At 35.6% G+C, this 24,698-nt stretch overlaps 1 protein-coding gene across 1 annotated transcript in view; it reads right to left on the reverse strand.

The window, feature by feature from the left end:
• The window catches only part of FER (FER tyrosine kinase), a 387,502-nt gene that overhangs the window by 345,658 nt on the left and 17,146 nt on the right, over window positions 1-24,698 (reverse strand). The window contains exons 2-3 of the mRNA XM_081825811.1: window positions 22,337-22,482; window positions 1,781-2,046 (exon numbers count right to left, since the gene is read on the reverse strand). Coding sequence (XP_081681937.1) covers window positions 1,781-1,987 — 207 coding nt within the window. The 5' untranslated portion in view covers window positions 1,988-2,046; window positions 22,337-22,482. The remainder of the gene's footprint in view (window positions 1-1,780; window positions 2,047-22,336; window positions 22,483-24,698) is intronic.

Below are 24,698 nucleotides of genomic sequence, written 5' to 3' on the forward strand. Positions count from 1 at the left end.
AAAAAAAAAAAAAAGAAGAAGAAAAGGCCATGTAGGGGAAGATGGTGGTCAAAAGGTACAAATTTCTACTTAAAAGATCAATAAGTACTAGGTGTGTAACGTACAACATGATGGTTATAATTAACATTGCTGTATGATATATAGAAAACTTAAGAGGGTAGATCCTAAGAGTTCTCATCACAAAAAGGATTTTTTTCTTTTCTTTTTATTTTATCTACATGAGATGATAGATGTTAACTAAACCTACTGTAGTAATAATTTCACAATATGTGTGAATCAAACCATCATGCTATGTAACTTAAACTTATACAGGAACGCATGTATGTCAATTATTTCTCAATAAAAAAAGAAGAAAAGGCCAATTTATAGGGTCAGACCTATAACTCCAGTAAAGCTCAGAAACTGGAGAAACCTATATGAAAGAAGCTGAGACGATACTGAAACAGAGCAATAGATTCAAAGTCTATATAAGGAGCAGACAGAACTCTCATTTCTATTGCTCAGCCCACACAAACACGCAACTGTTCTGCCCCCAACTCAGAAGAAAACAAGAGGAAAAAATAAACCAGAGAGCCTTTGGACTAAGAGACATTAGGCAGCTTACCAAAAACAGGAAGATTAACTAAAGTATAACTCTTAGAACACTCAACCTACTTTCCCTATCAATTCTCGTAACATAACAGAGTAGTCAACCAAACACAGGACAAGTTAAATCTGAATTTCAGATAAAAAATAATTTTTAGTGTATGTGTGTCCCAAATATCACATGCAAAATTTAACTGGTGTCCTACATTTTTATTTGCTATGTCTGGCAACCCCATCTTCAGACTAGAGAATAGAGAATTCCTTTTTGGGGAACCTGACTAGCCTAGGGAAGGAAGTTAAAGATATTAACATTAAGGAGTTCTCAATGAAATCACAGATCCTTAGCTGATCATACACACCACACACACATTCCATCGGAAACAATTTCCTCTCCAATTTACTCAAATCCTAAGAAATATTAGTAAAAGAAACACACTAATTTTTTTTAACTTTCCAAAGTAAAACAAGGAAGATCTTCCCTTACTTTGAATAAGTATAGCGAAATATGATAGTTAAGTAATACAATGGAAATAGAGCAGAAATCTAAGAACGATTAAGGTGTGTAATATTTCATCTTTAATGCCTTCCAACAGCAATTAACAGTGCAATTTGGCCTTTATTTTTAATGGCGCTTAATTTTAAAGTTTATATTATATTTTTATAATCTTAGAGTTAAAAAAACATATTGTTTATCCAAAGAATTTTTTAGTGTGATTAACTCAGCAGTATATTATTATTTTAGTAAGATGAATGACAGCAAAGAACACTATGTGTTAAAATACTCCATGTGATTCACTACACAAATGATTCACAGAAGAATTCAGGGAAGGTGGGTTATGATGAAAGTTTGTGTCAAAAGAAAATAGCAGGTCTCAAGACACCCAAGGAAATAGGGTAATGAAGAAAACAAAATTTGTAAAAATGGCTCTCAAACCAAAATCATTACAATAATCTAGACATCAATTTTTAATTTCAAAATTCAAAAATTTCAGACCTACTAACTCAGATTCAGGAGGTAGTGCACAAAATGTGTAATTTTTCAAACTTTCCCCCATGAGATTCTGCTAATCAGCAAGATTTTGGAACCACTGCTTTAGAATGCTAATTTGGGGATGCTCCCTCAACAGCATGATCTATTTGCCCTAAGCACAATTATGATGCTATACACAATAAATAATGAAATTATTCTCCTTACCTTGGATACATTGCTGACATAATTCATTTGAACAGTACTTTCCTTATCAACTTGATTACAAAGGTTCTGTAAAGTAGATGCATATTCTTTATCACTTTTTATTCTCAGGGCCATAAATTTCTTCACTGTTTCCAGTAACCGTAATTCCCAGTCTTGCAATTTTAGCACAGCTTCATGTGAATTCTTCAGGTCACTCCCAAACCCCATTTTGTAAGGCACTGTCTTATCCTCCACACTGCGCTGTGAGCCTTCTAATCAGCACATATCTGTGTATGTAAACAGAAGGGAAAAAAAAGTCAAAAGGAAATTTGTGTTCAAAGGAAAGTTATGGCCTATTCTTTATAGGGTAAAAAAAAAAAAATCACTACAACTGAATGCTTTCACTGAAATATCAGGAACAAGATGAGGATGTCCACTCTCTCCACTTCTACTGAACATTGTACAGGAGGTTCTAGCCATTACAATGAGATAATTGAAATAATTTCCATGGTAATTGAAAAAGAAAGAAGTGAAACTATATTTATTTGCAGAGGACATGAGATTGTATATACAAAATCCTAAAGAATGTAATAAAAAAGAAGTATTAGCATTAATAAGATCAATATACAAAAATCAATTATATTTCTATACACTAGCAATGATCAATCCGAAAATGAAATTAAAAAACAATTCCTATATATGACTGCATCGAAAAGACTAAAATATTTAGGGATAAGTTTTATAAAATAAGTTAAAAACCTGTGCTCTTGAAACTATAAAATAGCGTTGAAAGAAATTAAGGAAGACCCAAATAAATGGAAAGACTCATGTTAATGGATCCAAAAGGCTTAATATTGTTAAGAAAGCAATCCTCAGCAATATCAGAGCTAAAACTATAAAACTCTCAAAGGAAAACACAGTAGTAAATCTTTGTGACCATGGCTCAGGAAACAGTTTCTTAGATAAGACACCATAAGCAAAAGCAACAAAATTAAAATACATAAATTGAATTTAATCAAAATTTAAAACTTCTATACTTCAAAGGTCATCATTAAGAAAGTGAAAAGAGCACAGAATGGGAGAAAATATTTGCAAATACTTATTTGATAAGGAATTTCCTTCTGGAATATATAAAGAATTTTTACAACTCAATAATAAAAAGACAAATAAACCAATTAAAATGGGCAATAGAAACTTCTCCAAACAAAAGCTACAAATGTCCAATAAGCACATGAAAAGATGTTCAATATCATTAGCCATTAGGAAAATACCAATCAAAACCACAATGAGATACTGTATCACACCACTACAATGTCTTCAATCAAAAGACAGATAATATCAAGTGTTGGAGACGGTGAAGAAATTAGAACCCTCATATACTGCTGGTGGAAATGTAACATTTCCACGGCTGTTTCTCAAAGTTAAACATAGAGCTATGATATGACCCAGAAATTCCACTCTTGGGTATATATCCAAGAGGAATGAAAACATATGCCCACACAAAACTTGTACATCAATGTTCCAGCAGAATTATTCGTTAATAGTTACAGTGTGCAAATAATCCAAATATCCATCAACTACTGAATGGATAAATAAAACATGATATCTACATACAACATAATATTAGCAATGAAAAGGAAAAAAGTACTGATAGAAGCTACAATATGGATGAACCTTGTAAACATTATGCTAAGTAAAAGAAACCTAGACACAATGATCTCTTTATATGATCTCTTTATATGAAATACCCAAATTGTACAGATATAAAGTAGATTAGTAGTTGCCTGTGGCTGCAAATTTGGGAAGAAATGAGGAGTAATTGCCAGTGGATATTGGATTTCATTTTGGGGCAATGAAACTGTTCTAAAATTGATTGTGGTGGTGGTTGCACAACTCTGTGAACAAAATAAAAACCAGTGAACTATACAGTTTAAGTGGGTGAATTCTTCAGTATATGAGTTATGTCTCAATAAAGTTGCTTAAAAAATCACTACAGTATCACTTATGATCACCTAAAGGTCAGTTCTCAGAAATTTCCCCAAAATATCCTGCTTGTTTGCTATAAATCCTGAACACTATGATAGCATTTATTTTGCTCTCCAGACTCCTAAAATTTCAGGCAATGAATCTTTCAGGGTCCATTAGAAGAAATGAAGAAACACACCTCTTATTTTTAGTTCTGGCTTATCCATACCAGAAGTCACTTTCTTGTTAATTCATCTGAGATCCTCTAAGCTATAGAGAAAAATGAGAAGAGGTTTACATTTCTAACCTCAGGGGTAACATCTAAAGAGATAGTAAAAATGTGGGTTTTCCAAATAGAGAACAAATTACAATTTTTCAGAACAGAAAACTGGCCAGTTTTATGATCTATCAAATAAGTAGAGAAGAGAAAAAAGGTTGTGGAAAACTGCACTTCATCAAAGTTCCCAAAGTAGCAACCAGGACACCAAATGGACCTTAACATAATTAAGTCAATAAAAAGTAATTGACTTATTCACTTTAATATGGAGTAGGATAATTCCAGTTTTTTCACTTTGGATGTAGTAGCCTTAAAATTTTTACTTTGATACACTGTATCTTTATAGGATACAAAAATTTACAATGAACATTTTTCTGTTATTTTACCTACAGTTCATCTAAGTCTCAGTGAAGATACATTCTATCTCATCCCATGTTTTCAATGGAAAAATAAAGAATAATTTTTGAGGCCAAAGAAATGTGAAACATTTTCCTTTCATTAAAAACTATATCTGAGATTGTGGTTCATTTTATTCCATAACTTGGGATAAATATCACTTCTGCTTCTAAATATACCTATTTATACCTGATCTAAACTTTGATTTTATTTTTTTCTTCCATTACCAGGAACTTCAAAAGGATTATGAAGAGCTCAAAAGGATAAAAAAGGAAATAGAATCTGGCAGCTGTAAGAGAAACCCTCCAGCCCATCCTAAAGGTGTACTTATACACACCAGTATTCTAGGTCTAGAAATAGAAAATAATTTCATTTATGGTACCACTCCTTAAGGAATGTCAAATGATAAAAATTTTAAAAACAACCCCATAATAAATTAAGACCTTGTCTAATTGTTAAATTGGTAGAGATTATAAATACTTTAGGAATTAAGGGAATGATATCCTACAGACAAATGACATAAATAAGACTATTTGTTTCAGTAGTGTTTGAGATAACAATACAAAAGAAACCAGAAATATCCATCAAAAGGAACTGACTAGGTAAATTACAATCAAGGCTGCTGCATCTGATTGTAACTGAATAATTCTAGGGAGTGCCATTCAAATCACAGTCTATGTGAATGTGTTCAGTGTCCAACCTTCACAATCATACGTGGTAGATCTGATCGCGGTACATTCATTCAGTGGAATATCACTCAGTCCTAATAAAAAATGAGAAAATCTTTTGTGTATTGATCAGGAACTATCATTAAAAACTTCTAACTGAAAAAAGTGAGACACAGAACTTGGTATGCTTACACTGTATAAAAAAGAGGAGGAATGATAGAAATTAATTTTCCTTATAAGTACAAAAAATATTTCCTGAAGAACACATAGTGGCTGGGACACTGGAGTGGGAGAGGGACTTTTCATTATATACCCTTTTGTACATTTAAATTTTGTGCTAAGTGAATGCATTGATACTACCTATTCAAAAAATAAATTAAAGAATTTTTGAAGAGAAAAAAAAAATAATGAAAGCTAGAACAGCCCAGAAAAGTCTTCTAGAAATGGCAAGATTTGAGATTAGGGGTGGAAAATGACCATGATTTAGATTATAAAAAGTCAAAGAGGAAATGTATTCCAGGAAGTAGGAGCAGTATAGTACCAAAAAAAAAAAAAAATGAGAGGTAATACGAGGTAAAGCAAAGAAAAAAATGTCTCCAAAATCAAGCTATATGTGGCAAGCAGTGGGAGATGCCATACGAGTTTATCTGCTATTCCACTGTTCAGGAAACTAATAAGGATCAAACTCCTTGAATTAATTGGTTTTTAAGGCAAAATAACATGATCATGAATGTGATTTTTTTAGTGACTAATTTACTGGTGCTAGTTACATAAGTATGTTCAATTTGTGAAATTTCATCAAGCTGAGCACCTGTGATTCATGTACTTTTCTATCTGTATGTTACAGCAATAAAAAGAGAAAGAGGGACATAGAGATAGATTTTAATCTGAAAGCTAGGGATAAAATAGCTTGAAGAGAGGGGAAAAAATGAGACATAAGACAAATGAATAAGTCATAGCAATATATAACTTGAAAAATGAGAATCTATAATTGACAGTATCAGTGAGAATTAAGAAAAAAGATCTTTGATGTGGTGTATAAATTTAGGGAACAAAAGAGAGACAGATGATCCAAAGACAACTTCAAGGTTTTAATAAGAAATGTTGACAATACCAATAGAATTGGAAGAATGAGAATATGGAGCTCCTTTAAAGAAAAAATAAAAGAGGTTTGGTAGAGTTATAGATGCCAGGATGAAAAAGAAGATATTCATAATACCAAATGTCAGAGGAAGATGTGAAAATTGTAAAAAAAAAAAGTCATTATTGGAATTTGGGGATAAATTTGGTATAGTGAAGCAGTATCTCAGAAGCTCCTACCACCAATAACTAATAAAAAGAACAAAAAACTGTTTTTAAGAAAAAGCAAAAATTTAAATATATCATCAGTAAGTAGAGTGAATACCAACTTTATGCTACAACTTTCACAGCATGCTTTCAAAGAAAAGAAAGAGAAAATTCTGGAAATCTAGGTACTATGGCAATGTGCCCAACACTACCCCAACTTCCAGAAGACTTTCTGAGGAATCAAAGTTAACAAAATCCTGAGAATTCACACTGGATGCTTCAATATGAAAAGAAGCAGGCAGAGTGAATAGGCCAACCTAGGGACAGTCAAGAAAATACCTAAAGAGAGAAGCCTCTCAGCACCAGGACAGGACATTACAACATGCAGAGAGGGCAGGCTTGGCTTGCCATATTCCAGTCTTGTGAATAACTGGTGGATGAAATTAAATCCAGGATTACAAGATGTTTAATGGAATCTCATAAGAGAAAGTAAATCTCAGGGCCCCCAACAAGGTCAAACTCAGCCCCAGCCACCTCCATGTTCATACAACAAAGAAACCAAAATTAAAAAGTAAAACCCAGCTTCTGGTCCAGATAAGATGACACAAGACCATTTTTCCCAGCTCCATTGCACAAAACACAACTATAAACATGAGAAAGAGACTATCAAAGAAGAACTCTGAAAAGTGGATAGAAGGCAACCTCCCTTGGCCCTAGGATTAGAAGAACAGCACAGAGGCTAAGTGTCTCAGGTTCTCCTCACCCAACAGGAGGTCACCGAGACCTGACTTTTCCCAACCTCCCGTCTAGTAACAAAAGGCAGCCCATATATGTAGGCTAACTCCCTCAGGATCCAATAGGAGTCCCTCTGACAACAACTGGAGAGCCAGACACCACCAAAAGAGAAATTATTTGTGAGCCCCACCAAAAATAAACAGCCAGGAGAAGCACTCTCCTTACCTGCTAGGCCTGAGAATCCCCTTTTCCACAAAGAGAAACTGAATGAGGTAAGAAGAACCAGCAACAGAGACTTAGCTATCAGGTCAGGAAACCTCTTTGTTCTCACAGGTCTGAGGACCTCCTTCCCCACCAGAGATACCAGAGCAGGCAGGCAGAACCAACAAAACAAACCCAGCTGAAGCTGCTGCTCTCCAAGACTTTCCTCTTCTGCCCAGAGACATCAGGACAGCTAGGGGGCACAGTAAGGAAATTCTACCTTAGCCCTTTTCTACCAATAGATATCTAGTAGCTCAACCTAAGAAAAACATCTTCTACTCTGCAGCACCAGCAGGAACCAGTGGGAGCCCCAGTTATATCAGACAAACAAAGCAAACCAAAATAACAACACAAAGACTCTGACAATTAACTGTCATTGAAACCACAGCCCATAAAAATAGGCCAAAAGGCCTGCATGCTAAACCTAAACAGAGGGACTTCCTGTGAATGTAAAACATTGAAATATACCCTAGGGTCTCTGACATTAATAGATAAAATATCTAAGCTTCAATTGAAAAATCACCCCTCATACCAAGAACCAAGAAAAATCACAGCTTGAATGAGAAAAGACAATCAACTAATGCCAACACTGAGATGAATTAGATGTTGGAATTATCTGAAAAGCATTTTAAATCAGCTATCTTAAAAATGCTTCATCAGTTATAAATTCTCTTAAAAACAAATGTAAAAATGGAAAATCTAAGCAAAGAAATAGAAGTTATAAAAATAACGAGATGGAACTTACAGAACTAAAACATGCAATAACAGGAATAAAAAACTCACTAGATAACCTCAATAGAAGAGTGGAGATGAAAGAGGATACAATCAGTGCATGTAAGGACAGAGTAAAAGAATTCAACCAATCCAAACAACAGAGAGAAAATAGACTGACAAAAAAGAATAAAGCCTTGGAGACCTGTGTGACAGTAACAAAAGATCCAACACTTATATAATCTGAGTTCTGGAAAGAGAGGAGAAAAAGAGTGGGCTGAAAAATTATTCAAAGTATGTCCATCTTGGACATAAGCTAATATAAAGTCACAGAAATCAAGACAGTGTGAACTTGGTAGAGTGTAAACAACAGATCAATGGAACAGAATAGAGAACCCAGAAATAAATCCACACAAATATGCTCAACTGCTTCTTGACAAAGGTCCAAAAGCAATTCAGTGGTACTGGAGCAGCTGGATAGCTATAGGCCAAGAAAAAAAGAGAGAGAGAGAGCAAGAAAGAGAGAGACAATCTTGACCTAACACCTTACACAAAAATTAACTCAAAAGGATCATGAACTGGGGCACCTGGATGGCTCAGTTAGTTAAGTGTCTGACTCTTGATTTCGGCTCAGGTCATGATCTCAGGGTTGTGAGATAGAGCTTGTGCTGGGTATGGAGCCTGCTTCTGATTCTCTCTCTCCCTTTCCTTCTGCCCCTCCACCCCCCACTCGTGTGTGTGTGTGTGCACGCGCACGCGCGTGCACGCACATGCTCTCAAAAAAAAAAAAGGATCGTGAACTTAAATATAAACATAAAACTTCTAGGAAAAAAAAAATATCTTCTGGATCTAAAAGCTAGGCAAAGTTCTTAGATTTGACACAAAAACACAATCCATAAAAAAGAAAAATCAATAAATTGGGCCTCACCAGAAGTAAAAACTTTTGCCTGTGAAAGCAAAAGAATGTTATATAAATTCATTTATATAAAAGGATAAAAGACAAGTTACAGACTTTGAAAAAATATTTGCAAATGATATATCTGACAGAAGTCTAGTATCTAGAATAAAGAAAAATCTCTCAAATTCAACAGATAACAACAACAATCTAACTAGAAAATGAGCAAAAGACATGAACAGACATTGCACAGAAAAGGATACAAAAATGGCAAATAAGCACATGAAAAGATATTCAACATAATTAGGCATCAGGGAAATGCAATTAAAACTACAACGAGAGGGGTGCTTGGCTGGCTCAATGGTGGAGCATGTGACTCTTGACCTCAGGGTCATGAGTTCAAGCCCTGTGTTGGGCATGAAACCTACTTAAAAATAAATAAATAAAAATAAGGGATGCCTGGGTGGCTCAGTCGGTTAAGCATCTACCTTCGGCTCAGGTCATGATCCCAGGGTCCTGGGATCGAGTCCCACATCAGGCTCCTTGCTAAGCAGGGAGCCTGCTTCTCCCTCTGCCTGCCACTCCCCCTGCTTGTGCTCTCTCTCTCTCTCTGACAAATAAATAAAATCTTAAATAAATAAAATTATTAAAAAGCTACAATGAGATATCATTACATACTTACCAGAATGGCTAAAATAAAATATAATGACAAAACCAAATGGTTGTGGGAATATGGGAAAAACTGGATCACTCATTTGTTGCTGGTCAGAAGACAAAATGGTACATCCCCTCTGGTTTCTGATAAAACTAAACATTCAACTACATTATGACCCAGCAATGGCACTCTTGGACATTTATGCCAGAGAAATGAAAACATATCTTCATACAAAAACTCATACAAAAATGTTCATAGCAGATTTATTCATAATAGCCAAAAACTGGAATCAGCCCAGAGATCCTTCAATGAGTGAATACATACCACGGAATACTAACTACAGTAAAAAGGAACAAACTATACAATATAGGCAACCACTTGGATGAATCTCCAAGAATCCTGCTTTATGAAAAAAGCCAATCCCTAAAAGTTACGTACTGTATGATTCCATTTATATAACATTCTTGAAATGACAAAATTTTGGAAAAAGGACAGAATAAGGGTTGCCAGGGTTTAGGGCTTGCAGAACAGAGGAGGGAAGCGAGTGTAGTTATAATAGGAGAACACATGGGATTCTATTAATATTGGAACTGTTTGATACTTTGATGATGGTAGTGGATACATGAGTCTAGACTGGTACTAAAATTTTATAGGACTTAATATACACACAACAAATGAATACAATTAAAACTGAGTACAATTAAAATTCATATTTCTATAACATTGGTGGAATGTGTCAATGTTAATATACTGATTGTCATTTTATATATAGTTTTGCAAAATGTTACAACTGGGGAAACTGAACAAAATGTACCAGGGATTATTATTTCATACAACTCCATGTTAATCTACAATTACCTCAAGAGAAATTCCAATTTGAAAAAAAATATGCCCAGACCTCAAACTATAGCTCAGAAGAAGAACAAGACGTGGAGAGGGCATCACAAATTCAGCTACATTCTTCCAGAAATGATAGGTAAGAACTGCCTATGTTAACCCCATGGAAGATGAAAAAAATGGCAAGGAAAGCATACAGTTATGCTGTAGCCAAAAATTACAGAGAGAGACAGAGACACAGAACGGGTCAGAGGGGCTGTTATATCACAGACAGATTTGTAATGTAAGTTCCAATCAGTCAGGGAAGTACTCTGCTCTGTTACCCCAGTATATCTCCAGTGCTTAAAACTGTGCCTTGGTACAGCTGCAATAAATATCTGTTAAATGAATTAGCTACGCAGCCACGCAGCACTCTATATGCATTCTCTCATGCCCCACAGTCCCTACTTCAGAGTCTTCGTTCTTTAGGATACTCAATAATACTAGGTATTAATTTTACAACCCTAACCTACAGGTTCAAATTTCAACTCCTTTGCCTGATAATCAAAGCTGGCCCCAGCCAACCTTCCCCTCTCAGCAACACTACCACACCTTACTACTTAATGGTTCCTTAAATGTCTCAATGTCTTTGCAGATGTTCCTTCAGTCTAAATGCTTTTCCTCCCTTGTCTGCCTGAAGAATTATCAACAGCTAAACTTTAAAGTAATATTCTCTGTGAAGGCTTCTCTGACTATCCCCACAATCATAACGACCGAGGTCGACTTAGGTGTTCCCTTCTCTCAGATCCCAGGCATCATGTAAGTATCTGTGATTAATAGAACACTTCTCATGGTATGTGTTAGCTATTTGTTGAAATATATTTCTCCCATTAAACTCTGAAATATCACATATTTTTCATCTTGACATCACTGGGGCTTAAGTTACTACCCAGGATACAGTAGGCATTCAATTTACTGCAAATAATTGCGAGCGCGAACTCATTTTTTAAAAGATTTGTAAATGAAATTTTAAAATAAAAATATCCATAATTTAGTAGATAGTAAGTATAAATCAGGCAGGAACAGTATTATACAAAAATGCATGCATGTTATTAGCAAAGATGTCTACTTTTAAATAGCATCTTTTAAAAAGTAAAAATAACAAAACTAATGAACTATTGACTATTTAGGTTTATTTAAATTTGTTTTATTCAGCTTGTTATTAAGAATCAAGTGAGTTATGGGCACCTGGGTGGCTCAGTCATTAAGCGTCTGCCTTCGGCTCAGGTCATGATCCCAGGGTCCTGGGATCGAGTCCCACATCGGGCTCCCTCCCTCTCCCACTCCCGCTGCTTGTGTTCCTGCTCTTGCTATCTCTGTCTCTGTCAAATAAATAAATAAAATCTTAAAAAAAAAAAAAAAAGAATCAAGTGAGTTATGCTGAGTTTTCAATTTACCAGAGTTATTAAAAACTTTAAAATAACCATTAAAAATTGTTATATTTTCAAAAATTAGAAGTTCATGTTGTATAAAAGAAATCTACACATACTTTTAAATGAAAATGGAATTTATTAAATAGCAAAATATAAAACAAATAACTAGTTTCCTTAGTAGGATAATAGAATTCCCATGGTATTTCTTGTAAGAATAAGGGTATATGCAGGTATTTATTCTAAAATGTCTCCTGTTTTTCAACTTTTGGCTCCACAACTGGCAACTTTTACATTCTCTGAGAATACAGATGGAAATGTTTTTATATAGCATAAAGAAAGTTTAGTCTGTATTGAATATTCTCTTTTAAGTAAGGGATTTATTTTAATATAGATGATGTCTTGTGGTCAAAAATATCTATTTAGTTATTTCCTTTAACATTGACAAAGAGATTCAAATATACCACGAAGGTATGCTAATTTTAAAAAATCTGCAAATAAGTGAATAAAACCTGTGTAATAGAAATAGGAAATATTTCATTCTTCCCCCAAGAAATATTTTCACAAGCTGGCAAGAAATTCAATGAGTTTGAATTTATAGTCCTTGACTAATAGAACCCATCAAAATCAGTTTATGGTTCAACTTACTTTATTAGTATATGTTTGTTCATTGATAAAGACTATAAAATCATTAATCAGTTAAAGTACAAATATAATTATCTAATGGTATTTCTTACCTTTCATATGCTTCAGTACTGACAGAAATCAGAAACAGTGACTCTATTTGAACAAAATATTAAGCTGCCTGCAGCAAGACAGAAACAGTCACAAAAAGCCAAGTATGCAAGTAATAACCAAGATTACAAACCAAAAAGCTGACGTCATATGAATACAAAGTGAGGTGTTTTTTTCATAAGCAGTTAAACAGGCAGGAATGAACAGTCACCAAAGTTTAACTATAAAGACAACATCATTCATTACCAGTTAATATATGCTGACCTTGGCCACCCTACAGATTCAGTATTTAAAACTCCTCTCATGCTTTATTTGAAAGTGTTGCTTTTAGTTTAATTTAAAAGTTAATTCAAATGAAACAGCACTGGATTGTCCATCCAGCCTACTAATGGACAATATTCCACTGAAAAGGAACACTATACAAGCTATATACAAATGAACAACAGGTTTGTTTTTGAATGAACTGTTTTTTAATTTTAAAAATGTATTTGAAGTACTGACATTTAAAATTATTTGCCAAGAGCAGAATTATTAGCAGAATTTTTTTTCTTTGTTTTAAAATAATAATATACATCAACAAGTATGTATTGAGTAACCATGGGAGAGACACTGTTAGGGGTACAAAGATAAGTAAAATTTGCATTACTACCTTCAAATACTTACAGTATACTAAGAATAAACAGACAACTTCATATGTAACAATGATACAATTCATTCAAAATTCATTCAGCCACACGTATTGAACATCTATGTGTCAGACGTATTTCTCAGTGCCCGGCATATCAAGACCCATAAGATTACAGTCTCTATTCTCAAAAGCCCACAATTTACTAAGGGTGACAAACATGGAAACAAACAAATGCCATATAATTCAACAGGTTCACAAATATAAATGTGTTATAAACTTGGTGGGGATACAGAAGTAGCATGCATATTTCTAGAGGCCATCAAGGAGGGCTTCACAGAATATAAAAGCATAAGGTATAAAGTGCTACAAAGACATAGAGAAAAGGAAAGAGCACAGCTGATTAGGGGAGCTCAAAAACTCTTTATTAAGAAGAGAACATCACATCACAATATATACATGTATCACACAATACACCTGAAACACACACAGTGTTATATGTCAATTATACCTCAAGAAAGCTGGAAAGCATTTTTTAATTAAAAAAAAAAGAAAGAACATCTCCAACAAGCCCGGAGGGATACCTATGAAAAGGAAAAGAGCACATGCACATGGGTCTATCTGCAAATGTGCATGCAGGAGGTGGCTTTGGGAACAGACAGTCCTGGGTTGAAACGCTAACTCTACCACCTAATAGCCATAAAATTGCATTTTAATTAACCTTCTGGAAGCCCAGTTTTCTGATCTTTAAAATTGGGATAGTAATATCTACTTTGCAGGGTTGTTATGAAGGTTAGATGAGATAAAGTATATAATGTGCCTGGCTTTGGAGAGACTTATTTAAAAAGTAATCATTACTAATAAAGCATGAGAGAGAGAGACAGCATCTCCACACAAGACAGGACATAGAAGAGCAAGTGATGAAGGAGGGTTACTTTCCAAGTAGAAGTTTAAACATAAGCAAGGTTACACAGGTGGGAAAATGCGGGACATATTGGTGAAACACTGTTAATCTGAAGGAAAACAGGGGAACAAAGATTAAAAATATTAAGTATGGCTACAATGCATACTACCCTGTATGGTCTAAATTCTAGAAATATAACCATAATCTAGATACCTCTTAACCTTTTACTCTTCCTAAGTGATTAATTATTATAAAAGAGCTCAGTGTTCCAATTAAGGTCAAACAATTTTTTTCCCTTCAAAGAGAGTAGCAATACAGGAAGAAGTCAAAATAATTTCAAATTCCATATGTGTACTTTAGGTTCATTAAAGACATACAGTAGCAGAATGGCAACCAAGAAGGTTTCATAAATTATAATCCAAATGAACTAAGCCAAAGCCAGTTTCTACCTGCAATGACACAGCCTCTCAGAGAACCTGAATTAGACAAACCTCATGCCACTGTTGAGAACATGGAGGAAATTCAGTTCCATTCTTGACTTCTTTTTATAATTCAGTCTTTTCCGAAAAGGCAAGGCCTAATCCCCACTCCTGCTCCATCCTTTCTCTAAAGTCATATCTTTCCAAATTGTTCTTCTAGAATTCCATTCAGTCTGTAAACAAATTTCCCTAAATCTCTACCCTTCAACTGCTTACTCTATCTGAAACCTGGATCCCCAAAAACATAGTGCTCACAGGTGGAGGCCACACCCTCCCTACATGGTACCAACCATAGCCATGGGGCTGAGGAGGTGGAAGGATGGGTAACATTATCCTTATTCCTTAGTGCCATGTCCAAATCACTGCTCTTCCAATCTCATTCAAAATCTCTTATTCAGCTTTACAATCCTACCCCACCCAGTTTTGTTGTCTCCAAATCTTCCTTTCAGTCTCCATTTGCCCCCAGATCTTATTCTCTAACCCAATTCTTATCTTCATCCATGGAGATTTTAACCTCTATAGTCTTTCTCTTCTCCAAAGATCCAGTCAATCCAGCTTCATTTCAACCATCCACTGCTATCGCCCATAGCCTAAATCCTAAACTGTTTTATCTCTCCAACAGTAAATTTTAATATTCTAACTTTAGGCCATAACCTACTGTGTGCCATCTCTCTGGTACTGTTAACTGCTACTATACGTACTCTTCAACCTCAAAAAGATCTCCAGCCATCCACTGACTGAACTATATTCCCTAAAATTTATCAGGACCCCCATATTCTCTCCCTTTTAGGCTGATGCCACTGATCATCCAGAACTGGGATATTTTTAAGTAAAATGGGGTGCTACTCTTTATTAGTCCAGGACAACAGATATAAACCTGGACTATCCCAGGCAAACTGGGGCATGTAACCCCCCTACTTCTTTCCGTACACTTACTAAATTAACTGACTTCCCCTGACCTTCTGTCTTTCTATTGCATTTGTCCTAACAACCTTCAGCTCCCAGTCAATCCTTCTTCATTTCCTCTAGCCATTTTTTTAAAAAAGCTTAGCTAATCAGTACTTCAGGATTGTGTTCATATCGCCTCCTCCAGGCAGGCTTCTTGGCCTCTACTCTTTGTTATCGTAGCATTCAGTAATGACAGTGTGTCCTATTCATGAATAAATAAATCTTAATGTTTTACTCTATCTCTTGTGTGTTTATTCTATAATGCATCATATGAAAAATGACTTTTATAATTTCATATAGGTTAAACAAGTCAAAAAGAAGTACTTCTAAATTAACAGCAATTATACTAATAAAAACTAGCAGATATTTTTCTTACTCTGAGCTCCTTAAATTTTATCTTCCCTATACATTTAATTACTCTGGTTTTAGGCTATTAGTCTCTGCTGGTGTTTCTGTCCTTCTATATAGCCAACAAATTTTGGAATTATATGGAGCATAGCTAAAACTCAAAGGATAAGTAGAAAAAGTAAATTTCAGAACGTGTACATCAAGGATCCTATTTTTAAAATTACACAAACATAAACATGTGTTTTTAAATATATATATATATTTTGGAAGTCCAAATTCATAAAAATCAAACTGTTAACATTAGCTACTTTTGAAGACTGAGACCTGGAATAGTGAGAAGAATGTCACTTTCTATTTTATGTATTCCTAGTTTGTATTTTTATCATAAGCATGTATTTGTTTTATAATGCAAAAAAAAAAGGAAAAGACTTCCTAACAAACTTTTTTTTAAAGACTTATTTATTTACTAGAGAGCGAGTGCACGAGCATGTGAGGGGAGGGACAGAGGGAGAGAATCTTCAAGCAGACTCCCCACTGAACACAGTCTGATGCTGGGCTCAATCCCACGACCCATGTGATCATGACCCGAGTCAAAACCAAGAGTCAGACGCTTAACTGACTGAGCCACCCAGGCGCCCCCCCCCAACAAACATCTTAAAACTGAATATTACTTAAAATCAAATTTCACAGATGGAATCCTTATTAATAAAAATTTTTTCTCTTTCAAATATATTTATTTTATTTAGAAAATGACAAAGGTGCTTACATCATAATAGTTACTTCTCTGAAAAATCTCCCAATTATATTCCCACTCATAGAGTGCTCTGGTTTCATTTCTGTCCCTCTCCTAGGCTCCTGAACAAATTCCAGCTCTAAATGAGCACCTCAACAATGAATTGATCAAATCAGATCCAACCATTACTTGTGGTTGCCCAGCAAAGGAATCTGTGTTTTTGCACTAGGTCTTAGTAAAAGTCTTCCATTCATTCATTCATTTATTCATCCAATAAGTATTTATTCAATGTTTACAATATGCCAGGCACTGAGTGAGGTCCTGGGTACACAGAGATAAAAAAAAAAATACTGATCACAGGGAGGGAGCTTATTAAGGAAAAGCAGTTCTAACACACAGCAATAATTGCTATAAGGAATCCCCGTACAAAGTATAGTAGAAGCACAAGTATAATCTAAGCCTGGCTGGAACAAAAAGAAGTAAAAGACTTCACAGACCTCCCTAAACCACCATGAGTAGTGCCTTCCTCACTGACACTTTCTTCTATCCTCTCAACCAAAATATGAACCTCCCCTCTCTAAAAATGCTGCTTAAAAGTTACCTCCTACCGCTTCTCCCCAAACCACCACTTGTTCCTAAATGCCATAAAATGCTTAAAGAAAAACCAACCAAATCTTGAAACTCAAAAGCAAGCAAGGAAAGAAGGAGAACACTCACTGAACGCCAGCTCTACTCAAGTACCAGAGCGAGCAGGTACTTAAATCTTTCCTCATCGTGCCTAGCTCTGGTTGTCTCTACTACTGTGCTTGTTTATCATTTGCATTTTAATCTGCTTCCTGCTTGAAACTGTGCATTTTTCAAAGACAAAACCTTAGACTGCTGCTGTTTTATAATGTCCATGGTGACTAGATATACATTCCTAGGTATAACCAACTGGTTAGAAGGTGGGGGTGGGTAACGGTGGGTAGTAGAGGAACTCCTTCAGACTTCTGTCATCTTAAATGAATTTCAATCGCTGACTAGTGTCAGTGGATCAAATACAACATAGATCTCCTGGTTTTCTTGTCCTTAATTTAATGCAACCAAATGTAAAAACCTCAGTGAATGTCTACTTAATGATGGAATGATGGTCTTTTAAAAAAAAAAGTCTGGAATAAACAATTTTATCTCCAGCAACCTCAGAGAAATGGAAGGAAAGAAGCAAATTCTAAATAAGTGTTGGATGAATAATGTTCTAAGAAACCAGGCAATTCCCAAGAGAGACAATAAGTATACACAAACTATATCTCTTAAAGAAAATATAAATCATGAAAAACAAAAAAGAGGGACTGTTCAAAATTAAAAGAAAATAAAGAGACATAAGAATCAAATGCAATGCATGAAACCTGATTGAATCCTGGATCCAGAAATCTCAGGAAAAAATTTTAGGGACAGTTGGGGAGATCTGAATAAGGACCATTAACTAAAGATATTCTTAAATTAATGTTAATTTTCCTATATGTGATATTGATATTATGACCATGCAGGAAATTGTCCATGTTCTTAGGATATGCATGATAAAAACTTTATATTATCATAATCTCTTTAATATAGTTTCAAATAATTTTAAAAATATATAAATAGGGGCACCTGGTGGCTCAGTGGGTTAAGCAGCTGGCTCTTGATTTTGACTCAGGTCATGATCTCAAGGTCCTGGGATCCAGCCCCGAGCTGGACTCTGCCTCAGTGCAGTCTGCTTGAGATCCTCCCCCTTTGCCCCTCCCCCACCGCTTGCACACATGTGCTCGCTCTCTCTAAAATAAATAAATAAATCTTCAAAATATATATATATAATATATATAAATCTTTAAAATATGTATATATATAAAGAGAAAATGTGGCAAAATGTGAACAGTGAGTGAATATAGATGAACGGTAATATGGGTGTTCACTGTCCTATATTTTCCATTGTTCTGTAGCACTAAACTTTATCATAATGAGATGTTGAAGGGATGGGAAGATAGAAAGCATGAGAGGAGGCCCCTGGAATGAAACATAAGGAGTACAAGCAGCATTAGTCTCAGCAAAAGTGAAAATCAGCTGTGTGATTCTGGGTAGGTCACAGAACCTCTCTAGGTCTCAGCTGAAAGAGGAGGAAATAGATGACTTCCAAGTCCTTCCATCTACAAATTTCCATTATTCTACTACTACTTCTTAGCTCTAGAACCCAAAAGATAACTATACACAAAGTGGAAAAATACACTGGACTATTCTAAGGATAAAATGAAGTATTTAAAACAGCTAGCCAAATGTCTGTCACATGTAACACAAACAATAAATAGTAATTCCTCTCTTTTGAGAAAATATCTTTAAAATTCTTCATCAAAAAAAAAAGAAAGAAAGATAGGACTACTAATTAACTTAAAAGAAATAAGTAACACAGGGGGCGCCTGGGTGGCTCAGTCCTTAAGCGTCTGCCTTCGGCTCAGGTCATGATCCCAGGGTCTTGGGATTGAGCCCTGCATCGGGCTCCCTGCTCTGCAGGAAGCCTGCTTTCCCCTCCCCCACTCCCCCTGCTTGTGTTTCCTCTCACTCTCTCTCTCTCAAATAAATAAAAATCTTTAAAAAGAAAGAAAGAAAAGAAAGAAGTAACACAGAATTGGAAAGATTTATTTTAATATCTATTCAATTTCAGTTTGCACCTCAAATATCTATCCTAAGAGGCAGAATATAAATATACTCTGATGAAGCTACAAAAAGAAAAACCATAATAAATGAACCTCCTAAGAGTTTAGACAAGCTGCATGCTTTCAAGTGAACACAGTATGATATACATCTAATGACAGTATGCCCCAGAATTTGCAAAATAAAATAACAATAAAATTATATATCAGAATTTTGGGTAACAGTATGAGAATATTTCAGACTAGCTTATAATTTTCAAGACATCTCTTTTAAAAAGACAGCACAGGGGAGAAGGCTTAAAATTCAATATCAAAGTAGGGTCGCCTGGGTGGCTCAGTCAGTTCAGAGTCGGACCCTTGGTTTCAGTTCAGGTTGTGATCTCAGGCTCGTGTGATGGAGCCCCGCATCTGGCTGCACACTCATCTCCGAGACTGCTTGAGGTTTTTTCTCCCTCTCCCTCTGCCCCTCCCACTCTGATCCTCCTCCTGCTTGCACATGCGCACACACAGCCTCTCGCTCTCAAAAATAAATAAAATCTTTTTTAAAAATTCAATACAAAGTTAGCCAGTTATTTTCACTTCCAAGAAGATTCTGAAGTCAAATGAAATTAAATTCATAATTATAAAAGTCATATAAATTAAAAGGAACCACACAAGGAGTACAGTCAATAGCATTGTGTGGTGACAGATGGAGTAGCTACACTTGTGCTGGGTATAGCATAATGTATAAACTTGTCAAATCATTCTGTTGTACACCGGAAACTGATGTAATACTGTTTGTCAACTATGCTCAAAAAAAAATTTTTTTAGGGCGCCTGGGTGGCTCAGATGGTTAAGCGTCTGCCTTCGGCTCAGGTCATGATCCCAGAGTCCTGGGATCGAGTCCTGCATCGGGCTCTCTGCTCCTTGGGAGCCTGCTTCTCCCTCTGCCTCTCTCTCTCGCTGTCTCTCATGAATAAATAAATAAAAATCTTTAAAAAAAAATTTTTCTTTTAATAAAATAAAAATAAAAACAAAAAGTCATATAAATTAAATTTCAGGGGAAAAAGCAAAACAAAGTATTAACCAGAACATATGACAAACTTGCTAGATGGTTTTATTTCCAGTATAATATTATTTCTAACATTATAATTAATTTCCCTTTTGGTGAAATAACCAATCTTTAACATAATGGGAAAGACAGTTGTCTAAAAGGTTTCTGGGCATGACGCCAGCATCCACCCAGTTGCTCAAAACCCAAAAATCTTGGAGTCATCCTTGGGAATGTTCTGTTTCCAAACCCAAACTATTCAAAGTCCCACAAATTCTGATTCAGATACATTTCAAATCCATCCATCTCTCAGGTTGCTAGCACCTTCTCAGGCCACCACTATCTCACCTCAGCTCCTAAAACTGCCAGCTTGCACTTTCACCCAGCAGTCCATTCCTTACACAGCAGCTCAAATGATGATATCATTTAGAATTAAAATACCAGCTTCCTACCAAACCCTTCAAAGCCCTGCATATTTCTTTTTTTTTTTTAAGATTTTATTTATTTATTTGATAGACAGAGACAGCAAGAGAGGGAACACAAGCAGGGGGAGTGGGAGAGGGAGAAGCAGGCTTCCCACTGAACAGGGAGCCTGATTCAGGGCTTGATCCTGGGATCGTGACTGGAGCCGAAGGCAGACACTTAATGACTGAGCCACCCAGGCAGCCCAAAGCCCTGCGTATTTCTGTAACCTCTTCTTACCCATCTCTGCCTCTCTCACTAAGTCAGCCACACTGGGGTTTTTTCTGTTCCTCAAACTCACCAAACTTTCCTGCTCCAAAGTCTTTGTACCCACTATTCCTTCTTTCCCTCTATCGCCTCCAGCTTTATTAAGGTGTTATTGACATATAACATGTGTAAGTTTTAAGGTATACAATGTGATGATTGGATCTATGCATATATTACAAAATGACTACCCCAATAAGGTTAATTAACATCTCCATCTCTTCATGTAATTATAATTGTGTGTGTGTGAACGTGGTGATAACATTTAAGATCTACTCTCTTAACAAATTTTAAGTACATAATACAGTATTGTTAATTATAGTCACCAAGTTGTGCATCAGATCCCCAGATCTTATTTATCTTACAGCTGAAAGTTTGTACCATTTAACCAGCATCTCCCCATTTCCCCTACTCCTCAGCTTCCCCTACTCCTCAGCTCCACCATTCGACTCTATTTCTAGGAGTTGGGCTTTTTGAGATTTCACATATGAGTAAGAACATATAGTATTTGTCTTTCTCTGACTTATTTCACTCCACTATTCCTTCTAATGAGAATGCTTTCCCCACCAAAAATACCATACACACACACACACACACCACCTACTCTTGAAATAGCTCCTTCTCATATATAGGTTCATCTTAAATATCAACTCCTTTTGTGACCACCCTATCTAAAGTAGCTCCTACCTCATTATCTCCAAATTATTTGTTTTTTTGCTTTCCTTCAAAAAAGTTTATTATAATTCATAATTATTTTGTCAGTTTATTTTTAAACCTGTCCCCCCACTTTAAAATACAGCTATAAGGATGGAATATCCAGTTCATTCATCATCATATCCCCAGAAGCAGCAAACTGTCTGATATGTAATAGAAGTCTATCACTGTACAGCAAACAAATGAATGAAATAGTAAATGAATATATGACTGTACTAAACAAATGCTATTTATGGAAATACAGAAACTAGAGGAGGAGTGACTGAGAAGAAAATAAGATATATTCAGTTTGGTGCCATGTGGTTGAAAATACAGGACTAGTGGACACACAGGCTGGAAAGGGTTATGGATTGGAATTCTGCTGAATGTAAATGCTAGTTGAAAAAAAACAATAATTACATCGCAAATGAGATAGAATTCAGCAGGATAAATGACAAGCAAAAATATATAAAACTAATAGGAAATGATTGTGTAGGTAAAATAATCTAACATAAACACTACAAAATCAAGAGAAGTCAAAACTGTTTCACAGTTTCAGTTTTTAGTAATTCACTAAGAAGAGTAAAGTAATCCTACCTTACTACTATTCATTGCTGGTCATATCTCAGCTAAAGTAGCAGGTCCATGTTGAAGGATTACACATTGGGGATGAGGAAGACACTTGAGAAAATGTGCAGTAAAGTCTCACGGGAATGACCACAGGTCTGGCCAGAAAACATGAGCTGCAAGAAGAAATTCAAGGAGTCAGAAACGTTAACGGCAGAGAAAAAGTGAAAATGTGCACATGGAGTATAGCAGGCTACTATTGGAAATTAACTGTGACAGTGTCTCAGAGTCACCACATGAAAAATAAGAATGCTATATTTACCTAACTTTTCCACCCCCTGCTTACGCCCTCCCATTTCTTTCCACAACTTTCTCGATGTGTAACGCATCTTACCTTCTCCCCTAATCTATTCCGTTTTGAATAGGTAATTCATGTTTTTCTCCATTTTCATAGCATAAAAATCATTTTGAGTTTGAAGCATATCAAAAGAAGCAAGTGCATTTGTTAAAATATTATTACAGCCTAAAGAAGTAATTAACTATGTAAGAAAAACTGAGCTCAAAGGCTGGTAAGGTTTGGGAAAGATTCTCCCAGCATATATGCATTTTCTTTAATACACCTTAGCATGCCAAAGCCTGACTCCTCTGTCAGCTGTTCTCTCAATTCTTGTCACTAGGAGAATTTCTAAGGTGCTTCTTGGTCACTGGCTCTCTTCTTAATCACTGATGTCAATATATGTCGTTTACAGTTCTGTCACCAGGCCTCATTTTCTGCCTCAGGCCCTTGTATGTCTAATCCCGACTTCTTGGTTATAAGAATGTTTGCTTATTCTGTTTCCTGTCATTTCCCCCACTTCACTGACTTTCACAATAATCAGAGGACATTTCATGGGGGTTACCAATAAGATTACTCCTTCCCTCTGGTCAGGAAATTGGCCAAAGTATGTAAGGAATATCTTCCAAGTCTCCCACTCTTCTAAGCTTTTTACTCATTTCCAAAAAGATTCCTTCTTGGCCCCCCAGATAAGTATATGCTCTCCTGTAGATTTGGCAAGGTTCCCAAAGCTAGAACTGGTTGGAAATCTAATCTACATATAATGAGAGTATTATTACATCCCTCTTCTTCCATTAAACTGTGACATGATTGAGAACAGGGATTATCATCTTACTATAGCCAGCATCCTACACAATCCCTGGAACATTGTAGCCACCAAACAAGTGAGTACCAAATGAACGAATTTCCAAGGTAAATTATGGCTTTCCCTGACTTGTACACTTCGGTGTAAAGTAGGACTTTAACAAGAGTTTTTACATTAAATGGTAAAATTCATGACTTTAAATGATACTTAAATATGAAAATTTTAATCATGCTGCTGTCAATAGCTTATCTTCAGTTAAGCCCCTTAGATATAATACAGTAAACAGTGTTACTTATAAAGATTTCCAAAGAACTAAATGTATGAGTGTGTACAAAAATGTACATATTATGTATGTTAGCGAATTCCACTCCAGGAACAGACCCCAAAATTACTGAACTATCCATTTAACTTGAAATGTTTTAGCCACTTCTCTATCAGCAAGCTCAGCTGAGAATACCTAGAATTTCACATTCTGGTGTTTCACTGTGATAGAGAAACAGTTATTTTCAAAGACCTAAGAACAAGAAAGGTAACTATTCAACTAAGATTCCATGCCCAACACTGAGCAGTGCAGTGCCAAGTGTCTTGCTCAAGGAAGCTAGTCAAAGCACCCATCTGTTATTTATGTGTCACTCTCCAACACAACGTGTTTCTATAATTTTTATTTTTCAATGAAAAAACCCTATCTTCCATATGATACTGAAATAGTTTGGGTTAAAAATAAGTAACAACTACCTTGGTGGCATTTCTAAATGGAACATTTCTTTCATCAAACTAATATAAACCATTGAATAAAAACTATATTCCTTATGTTACCTCAAAGATACAATCATTCTCATCAGAACTCAGCAAAGATTCCTAGAGACAAGTTGAAAATGCGTAGTAACTACTTTCTAGTGCAACTTAATCTTCCCCACCAACTTCCCCAACCACATAGGCTACCATCTTTAACTCACAATCATAGTAAAAATATAGTTCCTATTCCTTAACTATGCTTCTCTTCATGAGGTAAGAGGGGTGCCTAGGGTGCAAAATTTATGGAGACATTCACTCTCAGGGTCATACCCTGTAGCTGCATGACCCTGAAAGCCAGTCTTATGTGTGTTAGGCATCTCCCTTGCCTCTCATGCTCATGGTGCATACTTCTCTTTCTCACTTCGACCCCTCCTACTTCTCTAAATAACACCCAATTGTGATTAACCAAAATTTAATTCTGGTAAGCCAAATATCTAAAACGAAGCAGTAAATTTAAA

This window comes from Leptonychotes weddellii, chromosome 7 (assembly GCF_054177405.1).
Source record: "Leptonychotes weddellii isolate Sample4059 chromosome 7, ASM5417740v2, whole genome shotgun sequence".
In the NCBI taxonomy this organism is placed as follows: domain Eukaryota; kingdom Metazoa; phylum Chordata; class Mammalia; order Carnivora; family Phocidae; genus Leptonychotes; species Leptonychotes weddellii.